The following is a 16,507-nucleotide window of genomic DNA, read 5'->3' on the forward strand; positions in this document are numbered from 1 at the left end:
AAAGAAATTTCAATCTGTGTTGCTCCTTCTTACTGGCTAGAAGCACCTGCAGACAATCACGCACTGACAAACCGGTTAAGGCTCGGTGACGATTGTGCTGGGATGTGGTTCTAATCGAGTGACCGTTGCTATGGAGACAGGAGAGGATTTCCCTGCCGAACCGAGCCCTTCTGTCCCGTCTCGACGACTTCTCTCTGCTGTCGGGTTCGTGCGGATCCAAACTGGGCCCGGACCGCGTGCCCCTCGACGGAAAGGTCACCCTGCAGTCTACGGCGCGGATGTGTGCGTGTGAGTGATGGAGGCCGAGGGCGACGCAGACAGACAGGAAGACATGTAAAGTGCAAATGTGATGAACTGAAAGCAAAGCGTGTCGTCTCTCAATCCGTGTAGCGCAGGCTGTAGCAGACAGCACAGTTGGCTGCACATGAGAGCACAGTCAAACTCCCACAGGGTTAATCCCCCCATACTGGGCACCCCTCGAAAAAAAAAACCCACACACACATCCACGCCTTCACACGTATACACACGCACAAACTCACGCCCACCCGTTAGACGTCCCTACACTGACAACTCCCTCCTACTCTGCCTCTCTCGCTCCTGCCAAAGCCGCTCAGCTCAGAACAGTGTGTACCTGCGCCGACAGTCACTTACGAACACACAACTTTAAGAATCATTTTAAGTTATGACCTCATTTAGCCTGAAGGCAACTACAGGGCCAAGCTTAGTCAGGGAGGCAGACAAACAGAGTGACACACCGAGTGACACGTTAAGCTGCTGTCATTACCTGAGAAAGACTCATGACAGAGAGTGTTAGAAACACGGCGGCAGCCAGAACCTGAGGACGTTTACTCCTTCTGATTAAACACTCACAAATGAGAAAAAAAACCCAAACAAACAAAACAATATTTGTTCTGTGTTCACAGGGAGGCTGATTTGGCAGTGAAGCCCTGAGACAAAACCAGACACATGTAGTTACACCTGGACATACAATCCAGGGAAACCGGGAGGAAAATGTAACGCTTTGTTTTTCTGTTAGAAATTGCCCATAGCGTTCATTTCCCCCATCTTAAATGATGGGGGAAAAAATTTCTCCTGGAAAAGATTATCACTTGGTATTTACTGCAATGTCAGTACTGCCTGAGTGTAAAACTGTGGTTAAGAAAAAAAAAAAAGGTGTTTTCTGACATTTAAAAAAAAAAACCTTTTCACAGTGTGTTTTTTTTTTTAGGATTGCATATGTTAGACCAACACAAAGTAGTCCAAAACTATAAAGGAAAAGGGAAAAAAATACATGGATTTCAACATTCTTCAAAAATAAAAATCTGAAATGATTTGAATACAAATCATACATCTGTATTCAACACACTATTATTCAACGACCTGTTGTATTTTGGTTCCTCTGATTTATGGGAATGGAAATTTCTCTTATTTGTCAAACGAAAAGTAATCAGAAAAAAATGTGATGAAAGCTTTTAGAAGTGTAATCAACCACTTTATTTTGAAAGTAATGTTTTGCCTACATGACCTTTTTTTCTGTTTAAATCACTTTTTCCCACAAAACAAACTTATTTGCGCATGTCAGAAATCTTTGGCTACGATTTTCAAACTTCTGGTTTTGATGCTTCCTGTTTTTGGTCGAACTGAAAGAGTTTTGAGTGCCGAGTACATGAACATCTACGGTGGGGCCTAAGGAGGAATGATACAAGAGAGGTTTGGCCGTTTATCGTATTGTCATTTTGATTTATCGTTGCCGCCACAATAAATTCCAGTTAAAAAATTTTAAAACCCCCCAAAACTGCCCGTATTGTTGGGATTGTTATTTTTACTATTTTCTTCAACTGTTTGTTCAGTTAAAGGTGTATAATAAATATCAATAGATTTTAAAATTTGATTAAATGCATTTTCTGTGTGTATTGCCGTGACGCAAATCACACTTGATGTGACTCGTGTCCTAAAGGAGCGAACAACAAATGGGAATGTTTTTCAAGAGCAGTATTTGTGTTTGTGGGACTAATTGCTGAGACACACAATCACAGCCATACAGTAACCTAAACAAAAAGGTAATAAATGGTTATAGTCACCTTTATTATTATCACAATATAACCAAAAAAATGAAAATAAACTGTAATATATAAAAAAAAACATTCTTGTTTACTTGATGCCCAATTCACATATGATAGAGTACTGGAGCTTCTTCTTAACTGGACATCTGTTGCTTTTTCTTACTGGGCTTCACTCTGAGCTGCTGACAGCCTCAACACAACCCTCTTTACTAAATCAGTGCTGCGTGGACCAAGGGCTGAAGATGCCTTGGTGTCTGGGTAGAATTAATAGCCTCTCTCTTCAGCCAGGCCCCGACACCTACACCACACTTCATCAGCTCATGCTGAGTTTAAGATGAAAGGAACCTCTCGTTTGTTGATGTCAAACAGATCATGTCAACGTACAATGCTTTGGCGATCAGGTCTGACCTACGAGGTCGCACGGACAAGGAACACACGCGTAATAGTACAATTTTTATCTCAGCAGGGCCGCGTTGTTCCACTCAAATATACAGTTTTCACCACTGCCCTACAGGGGGCGATAAGGTTGATGTTAAATATACAAACAGGAGAAGAAGAAAGGAGGGGCGATTCAACTAAATAAACTCATTTTATTATTTGCATCATGTTCCCGTAAAAATGTAGGTTTTTTTTGTCATGGATAAACATCCCAAATTCAAAAATGTGTTTCTTTTTATTACTTCAACGGACGTGTTCATCCTTTTGAGATCCACAGCAGAGACTGATAAATTGGTCCATAACAACACAGGCTGCATGCAACCCGTTTTACTAAACACAATTAGTCCACAAAACCACTAAAAAGTAACACAACTACCTCCGTTTTTATTTTTAAAGTAAGAAAAATATCAAACTGGGGAATATGTATTCTTATTATTAGAGTCAATAAAACTTTTCACGGCACTTTACCAAAGTGCACAAGCTATTTTTCCCCTTTGACATTACATTGATGTAATGGTTCTTTTTTTTCCCCAACTGTTCATAAGCAGAAAAAGTAACATCTGGGCTCCATATGATGTGTTTCATTAGACCTCATGTCACACAGTGAGCCAGAATCAGGATTAACAAAAATTTTGTTTTCTTCCGTCTTGTCACTAACCCCAGTCATGTTTCCTACCATGTGTTCACATAGCATTACACCAATGTATGCTGTTTTTTATGAAACAAAAACTGGTCAAGGTTTATAATAGTGAATAAATATATTCCATAAGTGTTATAAATAAGGCAAATAATGAAGTTTATCAATCAAACTTTTTCTGGGAGTGAGTATTTTTGGTCCAGAATCTTAGATGTGATGCCACAAGGTTAATTTCGCTGATTTTACTCGTGTATTTGAAGAGGAAAATAAAAAAACTACGGTTGAAAAACCGTGTGGCTCTGTTGATTTTACTTGCAGCCCCTTTTCCTTCTCTCTGCTCTCCTCTAACCATCGTTAAGGCTCCAGCGCGGCACACCTCATTTACAAAAATTGCAAAATGGCCAATTAAGTTATAAAGCATACAAACTTAAATTAAACACTTATTCACAATAAAACATGAAATTAGCTACATGCAATATAATAATGATACCTAAACCTCAACAAATGCACTTATTAAATTACTAATTAAACAAATAAGTTTTAACAGTAACTGAATATTTTGTACATTAACTTGGCCTCCACATTAGATTTCTTATTTGTTTTTTGCCAAGTCTTTATTAGCACTTTTCTACATTGTGCTAGCTAAAACAGATTGTCCCCAAATTGTTGCACGAAGCTGCCCCGATGGAGCCTTATTCATAGTGGCGATATTGTGCAGAACCGTGGTAAAGTTTGATTCCTTTCTGATTCAACCTCAGACAAAGACTCAAGCTTCATCGAGGTGCTGGCCTCGTCTTCTACATGGAACAAATTCACTCCAATAAAATAACTCCGTCTTCTGCTGACCAGCGCTCTTTGGACAGACGTGACTTCTTTACTGCTGTTCCTGTCAGAGATCTGTCCCAAAGCAAACCTACTCTCACCTGCTACCAATTAATCAAGCACTTCGTTGGCAGCAACAACAGACCATCCGGGCGGTTGTTGGACACTTTTGGAGTACATGAAGTTCTTAAAGGTCAATAAAATTGTTCTCTTGACAATAAAAGACATTTCTTTGATTACTGGTGTACCTTTTAAGCCAATAACTCTCTGTGGCAAATTTATGTGTACCTGATCACTTTGCACAACAATCTAGCAACACTAATGTACTTTGTAACCAGAGACACCGAAGTTCCCAAAGTTTGTAGAACCCAACACTTGTGTCACTGCTTTGATTATTGAAGTTTCAAAAACATCAAATCTCTATGACATTAAATCTGGATTTCTACTCCTAAATTTTTGAGGTGCTTTAAGTAAAGTTGGGCTTTATTCATACAATTTTTAAGAAATAATAGAAGTTAAGAACGGTAAACAAACTGGAAGCGTTAGATTGGCCATAGTGGATGGTACCAGTACCAGTGGGTACCATCCACTCTTTTCTTTGTTTTTCTGATAGTTGAACTGCGACTGACCGAGCGGCTTGTGTCGTATCTGTTCATCAGAGAAATGTTGAAGCCGAGCGTTCTGGCACTGTTAATGAACGAAATACTTTGAACTGCTTTCCTTCCTCCGACTGCCAACGCAATCCTGGTTTCCAAATATGAGCTTTCCAAATATGTGCGGTCCAAACAAACAGTTTAGCTGTAGTAGTTTTCCACTGTTCCTTTTTTAAGTTTATGTGATAGATTTTACAGGCTTTTATGAGCAAAGCAATGTTTTTCTGTATTTAAACAGTGCTGTAAACTGTGGGAAAGCACTTGCAAACTTTGAACCTTCCCCCGTTTTCTCACGTTACAGAAACAAACATTGATCTATTTTATGTAATAGATCATCACAAACTAGCACAACATTTTGAGGGAAAATTCTCACCATTTTTGCCAAATAAAGACCTGAAAAATGAAGTGTGTGTTTGTATTCCTCGCTGCTGAGTTGCTGCAGGTCTTTTGGCGTTATGCTCTTCCAGCTTCGCACATCTAGAGGCTGACATTTTTGAACATCCTTCTTTACAAAATAACTAACTTGGTAAGATTGGATGGAGGGTCCTTGAACAGCATATTTCAAACCCTGCCATTGATTCTCTGTTAGATGTTGGTCTGTACTTTCAGCCAGTCTAACACATGAGTAATGCTTTGCTGTAAAACTTTTTGTCATATGTATATATGTTCAAGGCTGTTGACCTGCAAGAAGATGAATCTCACACAGTTTTCAAGCCTCTAACAAATTTTCTTTTAGTACTGCCCAACATTTAGCCTATTTAACTTCCCATCACCTGATGATCTTCCAGTTTGTTTACTATGTTTTCTGTGGCAAACTGCATTAGGGATTTCTTATCAGTTTCTTCCAAAGTTCAATTATGAACTGATCTGATCAGTTCAGAGTACCTTTTATGTCTCCTAAATGACTAGAGGCAAACTACAAATAGGACCTTATATGGCTTTCTACTTCCCACTCTTCCATAAAGACCAGATTTATGTAATTTATGAAACCAATAAATACAAAATAAACAGATTATCCCCTGGGTTGTTGACCTCTGGAGCTCCTCCATAGTTAGCATTTGACTCGTGGCATTCTCTGAGGCCTTTAAAAAACAATTGGTCTTAATGTTACCCACAGATGGACTCTTTATGAAATTGACTGTAATAGTGAAATATTTAGTACTATATGTTGGTCTAACACTTAAAATCTAAAAAATGGAAAAAAATGCTCAAGGGTTAGAAATACTCAGTCAAAGCACTTTAGAAGAAAATTAAACCCCATTAAAAGTATTGAAAAGGGGAACTGAATTATGCATTTACGGTACACATTTAATATGTCAAATAGACATCTATTATCCCACTTCCCCACCCTATGGCCCAACAGGATCCTGCAACAACTGAATAAAATTTGTGCAAATTGGTTAACCCACATTAGATCACTAATTACATGAGATGAAAACCTTCGCATTATTACAATGGCATATAATATTAACAGAGAGGGCCAAACGTAGGCAGGCTGTTGGCGTGATGTATTCTCAAACTGGCTTCTTCTGTGTTCTGCGAGGGTGTTTTTTAGTGAACCGACACATGGGATTAGCAAAGAGCTCAACGGATTATACAGCACCTCAAACAACAGCAGGAAAGCTGCTAGGATTGTGAAGGTGCAAGCTCCTCCTCCTCACATACAAGCTTTTGTGGATGCATTTGCAAATGGTGGAAATGACTTGCTAAGAAGTTATGTGCGACCCTTGAGGTTGAAACGACTGGATTAACATAAAATAAATACGTGAAAGTGTAGCGTACAGACTGATGATCTGCAAGCAGCACGGGAAAGAGAAGAGGATGCGTGACTAGCGTGTGGTCAGAACTTTCCCACAGCTGCCAGTCAACCTGTGCTTTGCTCTCCAGCTGGTTATTGAGCACAGCGGGTCATTACGAGAGTACAGACAGATCGATTCTGCAACAAAAATCAAGAGACAAGCACGCGCATGCTTCTCTTTACTTGGCGCTTTAAAGAGTGGGAAGGCCAGCGAAGGCAGAAGATTGAGGCGAGGAAGCTCAGAGATCACCACGGAGGCCTGTGAGAGCGCCTGGCTCTAATCCTCCTCTCCACTGTGGTTGTCTGGGCTCTCTGTATCTCCACCCAGCTCATTCATCCCTGCACTCCATGTCACCCCGCCAACTCTTCCACAGGTCTCTGAGGTCTTGTTATGGATTCCGCGATGTTTCCCCCCTTTACAGATGGGTTCAAAAATGAGTCTCTCTGCGCTTAAAAAGGCCATGTTCCTCAATTCCCCCGTCATATTTAGCTGCCATTCCACCCTCTAATGCGCTTCTTCTTGAAGGACAAGGGAGATGGGAAACATGTCCGCCCATAATTATTTCCCCCCCAAGAAATTCTCACACCTCATCTTTTAAATCCTTTATAATCCCTGGAATACTTTTCGCTCTTTCACTCGCGTTACCTGTGATTTCTTAACATCGTCGGGATTACACATATGTCACTTAGTTTCCCTCTCTAAATAACCTCCAGAGGGGGTCGCCTAACCACCTGACCGCACCGTGGAAGCGTAGAAGTGCAACACCGACTCGGAGCTGTGTGGCAGGCGTTAAGGGAGTACGAGCAAAGGATGATTAATAAGCAGTTCTAACAGCGGCATTCAGGCCGGCAGCCATCGGGTCTCTGGTGGGAGTTGTTGTTGTTCTTGTTATACAATATTCAACACACGAGGGAGGGCACCGGAAAATCCAAAACTGATTTATTTAAACCACTGTCACCAGTCGCAACTAAGCAATCCGTCCCTGCCTCGTCATCAGAAGACACAATGTCTGTCAAAAGTGTGCACACCCCTGTCGAAAAGCCAGGTTTTTGCAATAAAATTAGACCATGATGCATCACTTCGGTGGTATTTCTACCAGCACGGTCCTGTAGAATTTAACTGAAAGACAACAAAAAGCTATAAACTTTCCTGCATAAGCATGAATTCTCTTTAATACTTTAAAAATGAGACTGCCTGGTATGACTTCTTTTAATTTTCATCCTTTAGCTAAGACTATTGTTTTCAGAGAGGTGCAATATGTATCTTTTATGGAAAATATGTTTTTTTACATATATGCTAAAACTGTCACCATGTTGTGATAATTTGTTACGAGACTGATAATCTGCGAAAGTATTGATCTCCTCCACTTCCTCTCTGAGCTACTATTGCTGTATTTTGCAAAGTAAGGGCATTTAGTGGTGTGACACTGGTACAGTCATACACCAAAAAGACAGGCAGCTGGGATTGTTCTTTCTACAAAGCATTAATTCAAAGCTGAATACAAAATACGTCACCATGGTAACTTTTGTTTTTAAAAACATTTTGGAAAAACATATAATTTTCCTTCCACTTCAATATTGCGCACTGTTTTTTTGTTGTTGTTGGTCTGTCATATTAAAATAGCAAAAATCTGAGAGCAGTTGTTGCTTCTAATGTGACAAAATGTGGAAAGGTTGAAGAGACATTGATATTTTTGCAATTTGTTAAATGTTATGCATTACCTTGCAGAAAAGATAGGGGAAGTGCACGCACACACACCACCACCACCACCCCCACCAAAATAGCAGAAATTGGTAAGTGCTCGGATCTGGCTAATTGCTGGAAAGAAAGCATCTCTATTTGTTTTCCAACTCCCACCCTGGTGTAGTTTCACCACCAGCACTTTCAGCAAACCTCGCCCCGTCTCTAATCATGATATATTTCTGCTTGATAGAAAAATTAACCACAATTTAATGCAGCAATTACAATCAGGCTCAATGTTTCAGCATGGCTGAGTGCTGTAATTGATTCAAACAAGCAAAAAAAAATGCAGCAGATACTCAGAGTGCTTGTGAAATTAAATAGTAGATTAATCAAATAAAGTAAAGATTGCAGTGTGTGTGCTTAGACCAGCATGAGTTCATTTCTTAGCTCCCTATTCACCACAATTAGTTTGTGCCTGCTTAAAATAAGGGGAAACAGACGAGAGGTAATTACACATAAAGTAGACATGTTTTCTGTTCATAGCTACCTAATGTTACGTGGAGCACAATCCCCTTGCGCCTTCTTTCTTCTGCAACTTCCATTTATCTCATTTAAACATCCCTAAATCTCTCATCCCATTCTTTGGCGCTTTAGCAATTCCCTCCCTAGACCCCAGCATACACTTTGTTTTATCCGCCTCCCATTCATCCCCCTATTACAGCAGTTAATTTTACGAATTACATAACAGGACACACATTTTGTTCTGCTGGTCTTAGTGTATGTGCTCACATAGTTTTTTGGGTTTTTTTTTTGCCAAACAAAGGAATTAATTACAATATGTATTTAATAAGTCTACATGCCAAAAATAAAAGGAGTGTGTTGAGGAAAACATTTACCAACATGTGTGTTTGCTTGAGTATAAACTACAATTGCTAACATGTCCCATTGTCATTTCTATAAAAATCGCATTGATCGTTTGCAAGAAACTTAAGTGAAAAAAACAATACAGCCATTGTCTTGTGATGCCCACTAACAGAGAAGGGCATGTTGGTTATCCTTTGTAACTATAGAAGTTACAAAGGATAACATAAGAACTTCAAATGAATAAACTACATGAAGTTGCATGTCAGGTTGTTGACATGCAATTTCAGCCCAGGGTTTCCCCCAGAGTAATATTATCTAAGCCTGGCGGGCCACCAGCCTTTACCCCCGCCAGGAATTACTTCCCCTCACCTCCAACCAGGGTAAGTATAGTTTGCCTATTTTAAATAAGCTAGGTTGATAGTTGACGTATTGAACTGGGCTTGAGTTTCCACACTATGAGGCCTGCTAGTGCATGTTAGAATTGTAACTTTTAACACAAAAACACGGTGGGCCGCTAATGGACGGCCCTAGCACCCCCTCCCACTGGGCTTAGCAGGTTTTGTGGGGGAAATCTTGTTAAAGCCTTTTAGCTTTCAAAATAAGACTGAGGCCTTTTTAAGAATTGCCTATATAGGGTTTTCCCTGCAGTGTATTACAGCTAGTGCGCCGCTGAATTTTTTAAACATTTAACTTTTTTTTTTTTACATGAAAATACAGTGGGCTGCTGGCGGACTGCCCTAGCACTAAACAGTTTGGTTGGTTTTCCATTGCAATTGATTAACAGCTGTAATGGATGAAGTCAGCATATAGTTGGGCCCTTCCAAAAGTCAGCAAAGTATTGCAGCTTGATCTGTATGTGACATACACACAATGGAACCATGAAGGACATGAAAGCTATGTTGAACATTTTGTTCAGTCTTCTATTGCCCTTAAATACTTATTCAGTCGTTTTTGTGACTTTTTACGAATGATAGGTTGGCATTATTGTAAGGCAGTTGCTCTCGTGACGAAACCAGAGACTCCAGCACCAAGCAAATCACTGATCGACAGTCCACTGACGTTGCTTTTCAGGCCTCACTGCACACTTGAAACCCTAGTGAAGCAAGCTCTGAAAAAAATGTCTTGCACCATGTAACTGTTACCAGTGCATAACCCTTGTACACACGGTAGTGGTGACATGTTGCTGTGGGAATGTGTTTCTTCAGCAAAGAAAAGAAATGTGAGTCAGAGTTAATGAGTAGAATGGGGGTAAAAGCAGAACAATCCAGTAAGACAACCTGCCAAAAGAGTTGAGACTGGGGTGGACAGATCGGAGTATCTCGCAGTGAAAGGCATTTCTACAAAACACATTGACTCATGAGGGATGACAACAAATCCCCCTCACAATCACTAGTTTGTGTTGGCTTAATACAAATTTTAAATCCCAATAAAATACAATAAACCTGAGCTATTGTCTTTACTCTGCACCGTCTGAGTGAAGTGTGCAAATAAATGTGACTCGGCTTATTTTTAATATGTATGCAATAGTGTGTTATTGATAATTCGATAATTACCAATTATGTAAAGAGTGTTTTTGTTTAAAATGACAAACTCTACTTCTAAAGCAAATGAGCCGCAGGCAACAGCTTCCCCATGTTGCCAACGGTTTCATGGGTAAATTGGCTACAGGTAATTTAATCTGTTGATGGGATCTGTGTTGTCAGCAGACGAGAATATGAATACCAAATAGAAATGATAAGCTTGGGCAATGTGCACCAGTGCATAAGGGAAACAAGATTTTGATTTAAATTTTTTTACACAATTAATGAATTGTTCAATAGCTGGAACTGCTATGTCCAGAATGCTCACTGACCATTTCTACATTATGTTTCTACATTCCCACTGCATTTCATGTTTTCAATTAAAAGTGGAGATAAATATTTAGAGAAAATGCTGACATTTTATATAATTTTATTGTATTATTTCAAAAGATTTAATATGAACCTGTTTGCATTGAGTGTCTTAATTCAAAGGAGTCAAGGTACACAATACCCTGTACAGAGTTCAGTGCAGAATGTTTGTGACCAAAGCTTATTTGTATCCACAGGCGACATGAATACGGAACGTTTATCCAACGTGTTTAAACGTCGTGGTGCGACGTGTTGAGGAATTAAGTAAATTTTTGTGGTTATTCAGTGAAGAATCATAAAGACATTTAAAGGCTAAAAAACTTGGATGAAAGACGTGGCAATCTCTGCGTGACCATTTTGTAAAAACAAAACGGAGGATGCAGGGACTAGGGCTGTGTTGATATTGATTCTACGATATTCTACAACTTTCTAAGAGAGTTTGATTAAAGCAGACTGAACAGGGGTTTTTAGTTGCTAAACCCTATTTAGCAACTAAATAGGATTGCTATTTAGTCCACCTTACTACTCGCATAAATTGCAGACGTTAGTAGGATAGTGTAGCTGCAGGATCGTCAGCTGATGTAATCGGATGCTGTTCCATATACAAATTGCATATCCTCTACTGTGGCTTGTGGTTTGACCAGGCCTCTATGGTTAAGTCTCATTTTATGTCAAGGAATGCATCACAATGCCGACATTTATTCTTGTGGCAGTCAGCTGAATCGAATTTCTATCAATTGACTTTGAGATGCTTTAGCTATCCAAAGCATTTCCTCCACCTCTGTGCTTGCTACTGATTTGATGTTCTTAGGTTAGAGCGCCATCTGAGGATTGTCACCTAAAATATAATAAACTATACTGCATCATGCATCTAGCCCTGACTGAATGAGATGACACGCAACATGCATCCTGCTCAATTATAGATCCATCTTGTTATCCATTTCAGTGTAGGTCTCTTGTCTCTCTGCAGTTATCTGGAATAGCCTGATGTTGCTGCTGCCACTGGCTGATACTGCACAGCTCATTTATATTTCAGATGGGCCTCTGTTGCCTGACGGTTTGTGTGTAAGGAGGAAGGAGGGAGAGAGATGGAGTGTGTTACTGGACAGCTCCTGCTTTAATTCATTGTTCTAGTTTTTTTGGGTGCTGGCTGATGGAGTTAGAACAATTCAGTGAGGCATGAAGCTGTGTGCGAGTATGTGCTTTTCTACTTCCCACAACAAACTATTTTCACCCCCAATGGATTTTCTTATACTTGTTCCAGACATTTTCATCAGGTTCCAAGGACGTTAGAAGCATCATCAAATCTGCCAACCAATAAATCAAAGTTTATCATGAAGTGGTGAGACTTTTTTTTTTTTTATGGTTAGAGGTGAAAGCACTGAGAAATATGGTCCAGGATCACATAAACGGTTGGATGGTTGAGAGTTATTGAGCTCTTCACAAATAGTTGGGTGTCAGGACTGGCAGAAGAACTAGCACTCAAAGAAAAAACAAACAAATTTCAAAACCTTGAAGCTGCAGTTACAATTTAGACCTTCCACTGCAAGTCAACAAAAAGGCTTTTAGGTCAACTAATGCCTGAAAAGAGATACTTCTGAAGTCATTACAGGGAGCAGAGGGATGGAGAGAGACTCAGGCTGACCTTTAAAGGGCGCTACTTACAACAGCCAGCACCCCAGGCACTGATCTAGGCCAGTTTCAGCCTCCATCTACGTGTTATGTGTCTGAAAAATGATAAGTATCTACTGCAAATCCACTATCGGCTGAATAAACTAAATCACCCCGAGCTATGTAGGGGTTGCTGCCAATACGGGGAGATGAGAACCCGCAGTACTGACAAGGGGACTGAATAGCAAGTATTTTCTTTAGCATTGGCTCCGAGTTGGAAAATAGTGGACCCAATTCAATATTCAATTCAATATTACTTTATTTATCCAGAAGTAAAACTAAGTACTATAACTCATCATCGAAGTGTCTTCAAAGAGATGATGGTGATGTGATGAGGAGCGAGCTACAGTAGGAAACAGTCTGATTGAAGACACTAGATGCGTTTCCATTACAGCTAGTGGCAAATCTTTGTCAATATTTTACGAATGTTAAAAAAACACAATTTCACACTTATTTTCCTTCACGCTGATTGGCTGTATCCTTGGATAAACGTTAGACTGTAGCTATTACCTTCAGTGGAGGTGCTAAGACAGTTTCCACTGTGCATAATAAGGCACAATTGGTGTTTGAACCATTAAAATAAGCAGATATGAATGTCTGGCGGTACATTTAGCTTTACTGTCTGCACAACACTAGGGCCCTTGCCAAATGAAAACATATACTGACAATCATGTAATTACGTTCACAAACAAGTTCTATGGCTAAGCTAAGACATTTTGAATTACTGGTACAGCGGTGGATGCAGTAGAGTTCTTGGTGTTTAAACAGACCCACCATACTGTGTGCCTAAGCTAACCAGGAAAGGGAAGACACACACAAATGAAATGTATCTAGGTTGTAAACCACTGCATGTTCTGGACAAAAGCTGAGTATTTACCTTAAACGGTAAAAAGAGGGAATTGACTGCTGCAAGAAGCCCCGAGGTGTCCGAAGCCTCCCTCTGACCGCAGATCACAATCTGAGGGAGAGGAAGAAAACACAAAAGAAGACAATAAAAATGTGACACAAAGAAAAAACAATAAAATAATAAGATGGGAGAGGGCATGACTAGAGAGAAAGAAGACGCTTGAAAGGTGGCTTATAACAGGAAGGAAGAGGGAAAAGTGGTGGTGCAGGTCAGAATTTTATTTGTACCACTAACAAGGGAGGCAGGTGGTTTCTCTGAAACTGCCTGAATCCTTTGCTCGTTACCTTTCACCCAATCAACCTGAGACATCCCCTGCAGGTCATGCATGACGGACAAGAAGCGCCCCAATCCGGAGTCAGACCTCGTTATCTCCATCTGTGTTCTCCCGTTCTTTTCACTCCAAAACCTTGTCCCGCCGCGTGACTGAGCAACGCCGTCCTGCTAGCGTCCCGGTTTCAGTGGTTTCAGGCTAAACTGAGGATGTTAATATTTCAACACTCGATTATATAACCCGACTTGAACAGCTCAAATAACCCAGTAAACGCACAAGAGGGGCAGTTATAACATGAGAAGGAAAAAAAATCCTTGCGTCCAGGGATGGAACGGGCGTCCTGGTGCGGGGGATTGTCCTCAGACAACCTGGTGAAGTTGAAATGAGGTGGAAAAAATGCGGTTCGCTTTTCCGGCTTTGTAAGTCACGCGAACGGGAAATTCCTAAACATCTGTTGAGTGTGGTATTTGCAAGAAAAGCAATTGCTCTTTCAGTTGTGTTTTCCTTCGAGGAACCGTCCAGGAGTTATGTCTGGTGGAAGAGGGGAAAGCTCTGAGGCCTGGTTTGAATCTTCCAGTCATGGCCACTCTAAATGAAGCAGAAGCTGTTTAAAACACTGGTAAAATCCCATATCTGTCATGATTGCACCTGTGCTGTAATTACCGTCTCTAAAACCTAAGATGGAAAGATCAATCTTGAGAACAAAATGTCAAAAAGATGCAGATTTGAAACCAAAACCGGGTAAATTCTAAAGAAATAGTAGAGCAAACGCGCTTTGGTGAGGAAGTTCATTTCATAGAATAAAAAAAAAAATGCATACAACAGGATACAAATCACAATCATTAACTAAAATAATACCTTCCTGCTTATTCACACTCCATTCCTAATAGAACTTTCTCTTTTTTATTTTTTTTCAGTGATGCATTTCTTCTTTGCAGCGTTCCCGAACAGAAATGTTCCAGTGCAATCAATACGCAGACGCTCATTGTTTAAACAGCTTCTTCCTCTCGTGCTGCATAATGTTTTGTTCAGTTTTTGTTACTCGGTAAAAGCCGTGTCTATTATGCTTGCTCCATTTGTCATGCGAGCAGAAACACTGACTACTTTCAGTAGGCGGACATGAAAATGAGTTCCAGGGAACATTCAGGTAAACAAACCCTCTCCCCCCCCCAGCTAAGCTGTCTTTCAGGCCTCACGACCGACAGATGAGAAACAGATGGGTTGGGTACTGCACAGTGGTCTATGATAACTACTCTGTCAATATTAACAATCTGTATAGCGGGAATAGTTAAAGTGACCCAATAAAAATCTCGATCTAATGAAGCAGCGTACCTGTTTAAGTGTGTAGTGCTGGGCCATGAGAGCCCGGACCATCTCAGGCAGAGCTATGGGAATACTGGTCAGCCGGTCGGAGAATGCTGCCAGCAGCTGCTGGGACTTCTGGAGCCACTCTTGTCTTCCAGTGTAGTGGTATAGTCGCAGCAGATTGGAAGCTGAGACGGAGTTGGCGCTGGGCTCTGCTCCATCCTGATCTGTGACACACAGGAAGGTTCAATAACTTCATAAGCCTTTAATAGGTATCGACCTCTGACCATTCCACACTGAACAAATTGTAGATATATAAACTGTAGAATCCTGGTTCCTCTCTTAGGCCATTGTCTCGTTTGCTCCCCCTACAGGTTTGCCATAGAATTTAGGTCATGGAAGAAGATTGATTTTTATGTCTATTGAACCCTTTCTGTATTGATCTGGCATATTGTTTGGATCACTGACCTACTGAAAGTCCCAATGAAAGTGATACAAGTTATTGATTAATCTAAAGTTGATCGATCCTACTGATCAATCCTATCGATCGACTAACCATCAATTAATAAAAACCAATGAGGTGGAAGATGGTGGTCAAAAGGTGCATGCATACTTCAACTACATGTTAAAACAACAGTGCTATCAAGTCCCCTGGCATGACAACTGCAGCGGATCTTGGCGGTGCCGTCTAAACGTGGAACCTTTTCTCCACCAACACTGGAAAATACGGTCTTGTGTAAATGTAGTTTGAAACTACCATACTGCAACTAATCTTGTATTGGGAATTCATATTCTGATGCGTTTTTTATTAGAGTTGTATATTTGATGAAACACTAGAAACCATTTCAGCTATTTGCTGCATAAAAAAAGAATGAAGTCCAACTGCCACGTATGGATTACGTGGCAGTTGGACATGTAATCTAACGTGTCCGTTGGACACATTATCCAGGACATTTTGAATGTCCTGGATAATGTGAGCTTACACCAAATTTTGTGTTAACAGAATCCTTGATTACAGCTACAAGGATGACTGCTGAAAAGAAACAAATTATTTTTGCTGACATTTTCTTTTGCCCTCTGAACAAGGTTTTCAGATAATCATTAAGACCTTAAAAATGTGTGTTTTGTGTTCGATCCTCCCCCTAAAAACACACATTCACCCCAGAGCTATAAGGGGTTTTGATGTGCTCTGTGAAGTGATTCTTATCTTATGCCAAGGTCTGGTTAGAGCTTGGGGACGATTTACAAATGACCTTTAACCTCTCAGCACATATGTATATCAAAATAATGCCTGCGTTTCTGAGTGCTTCAGAATCCAAAGCCATTTTTACGTCTGACTGCGTACCTTGGACGCAACCTAAAAATAGCAACAGTAACCCGACAGAATTATTCAGCTGAAGCCACATGAACGCAACTATATAACGCATATTCCATCGTTTTTGTGACAAGCATGAATTAAAAATCCCAAAGAGACACGTGCACACTGACGCATGAGAGACTTACAG

General features: G+C 40.3%; 1 protein-coding gene across 2 annotated transcripts in view; it reads right to left on the minus strand.

Annotated features, from left to right (window-relative positions):
• Positions 1-16,507, minus strand: part of spata20 (spermatogenesis associated 20) — a 39,753-nt gene that overhangs the window by 4,457 nt on the left and 18,789 nt on the right. For both annotated transcript variants that reach the window (XM_005807352.3, XM_023341568.1), the window contains 2 exons: positions 15,030-15,229; positions 13,397-13,477 (listed from right to left, as the gene is read on the minus strand). In XM_005807352.3, coding sequence (XP_005807409.2) covers positions 13,397-13,477; positions 15,030-15,229 — 281 coding nt within the window. The remainder of the gene's footprint in view (positions 1-13,396; positions 13,478-15,029; positions 15,230-16,507) is intronic.

This window comes from Xiphophorus maculatus, chromosome 10 (assembly GCF_002775205.1).
Source record: "Xiphophorus maculatus strain JP 163 A chromosome 10, X_maculatus-5.0-male, whole genome shotgun sequence".
In the NCBI taxonomy this organism is placed as follows: Eukaryota; Metazoa; Chordata; class Actinopteri; order Cyprinodontiformes; family Poeciliidae; genus Xiphophorus; species Xiphophorus maculatus.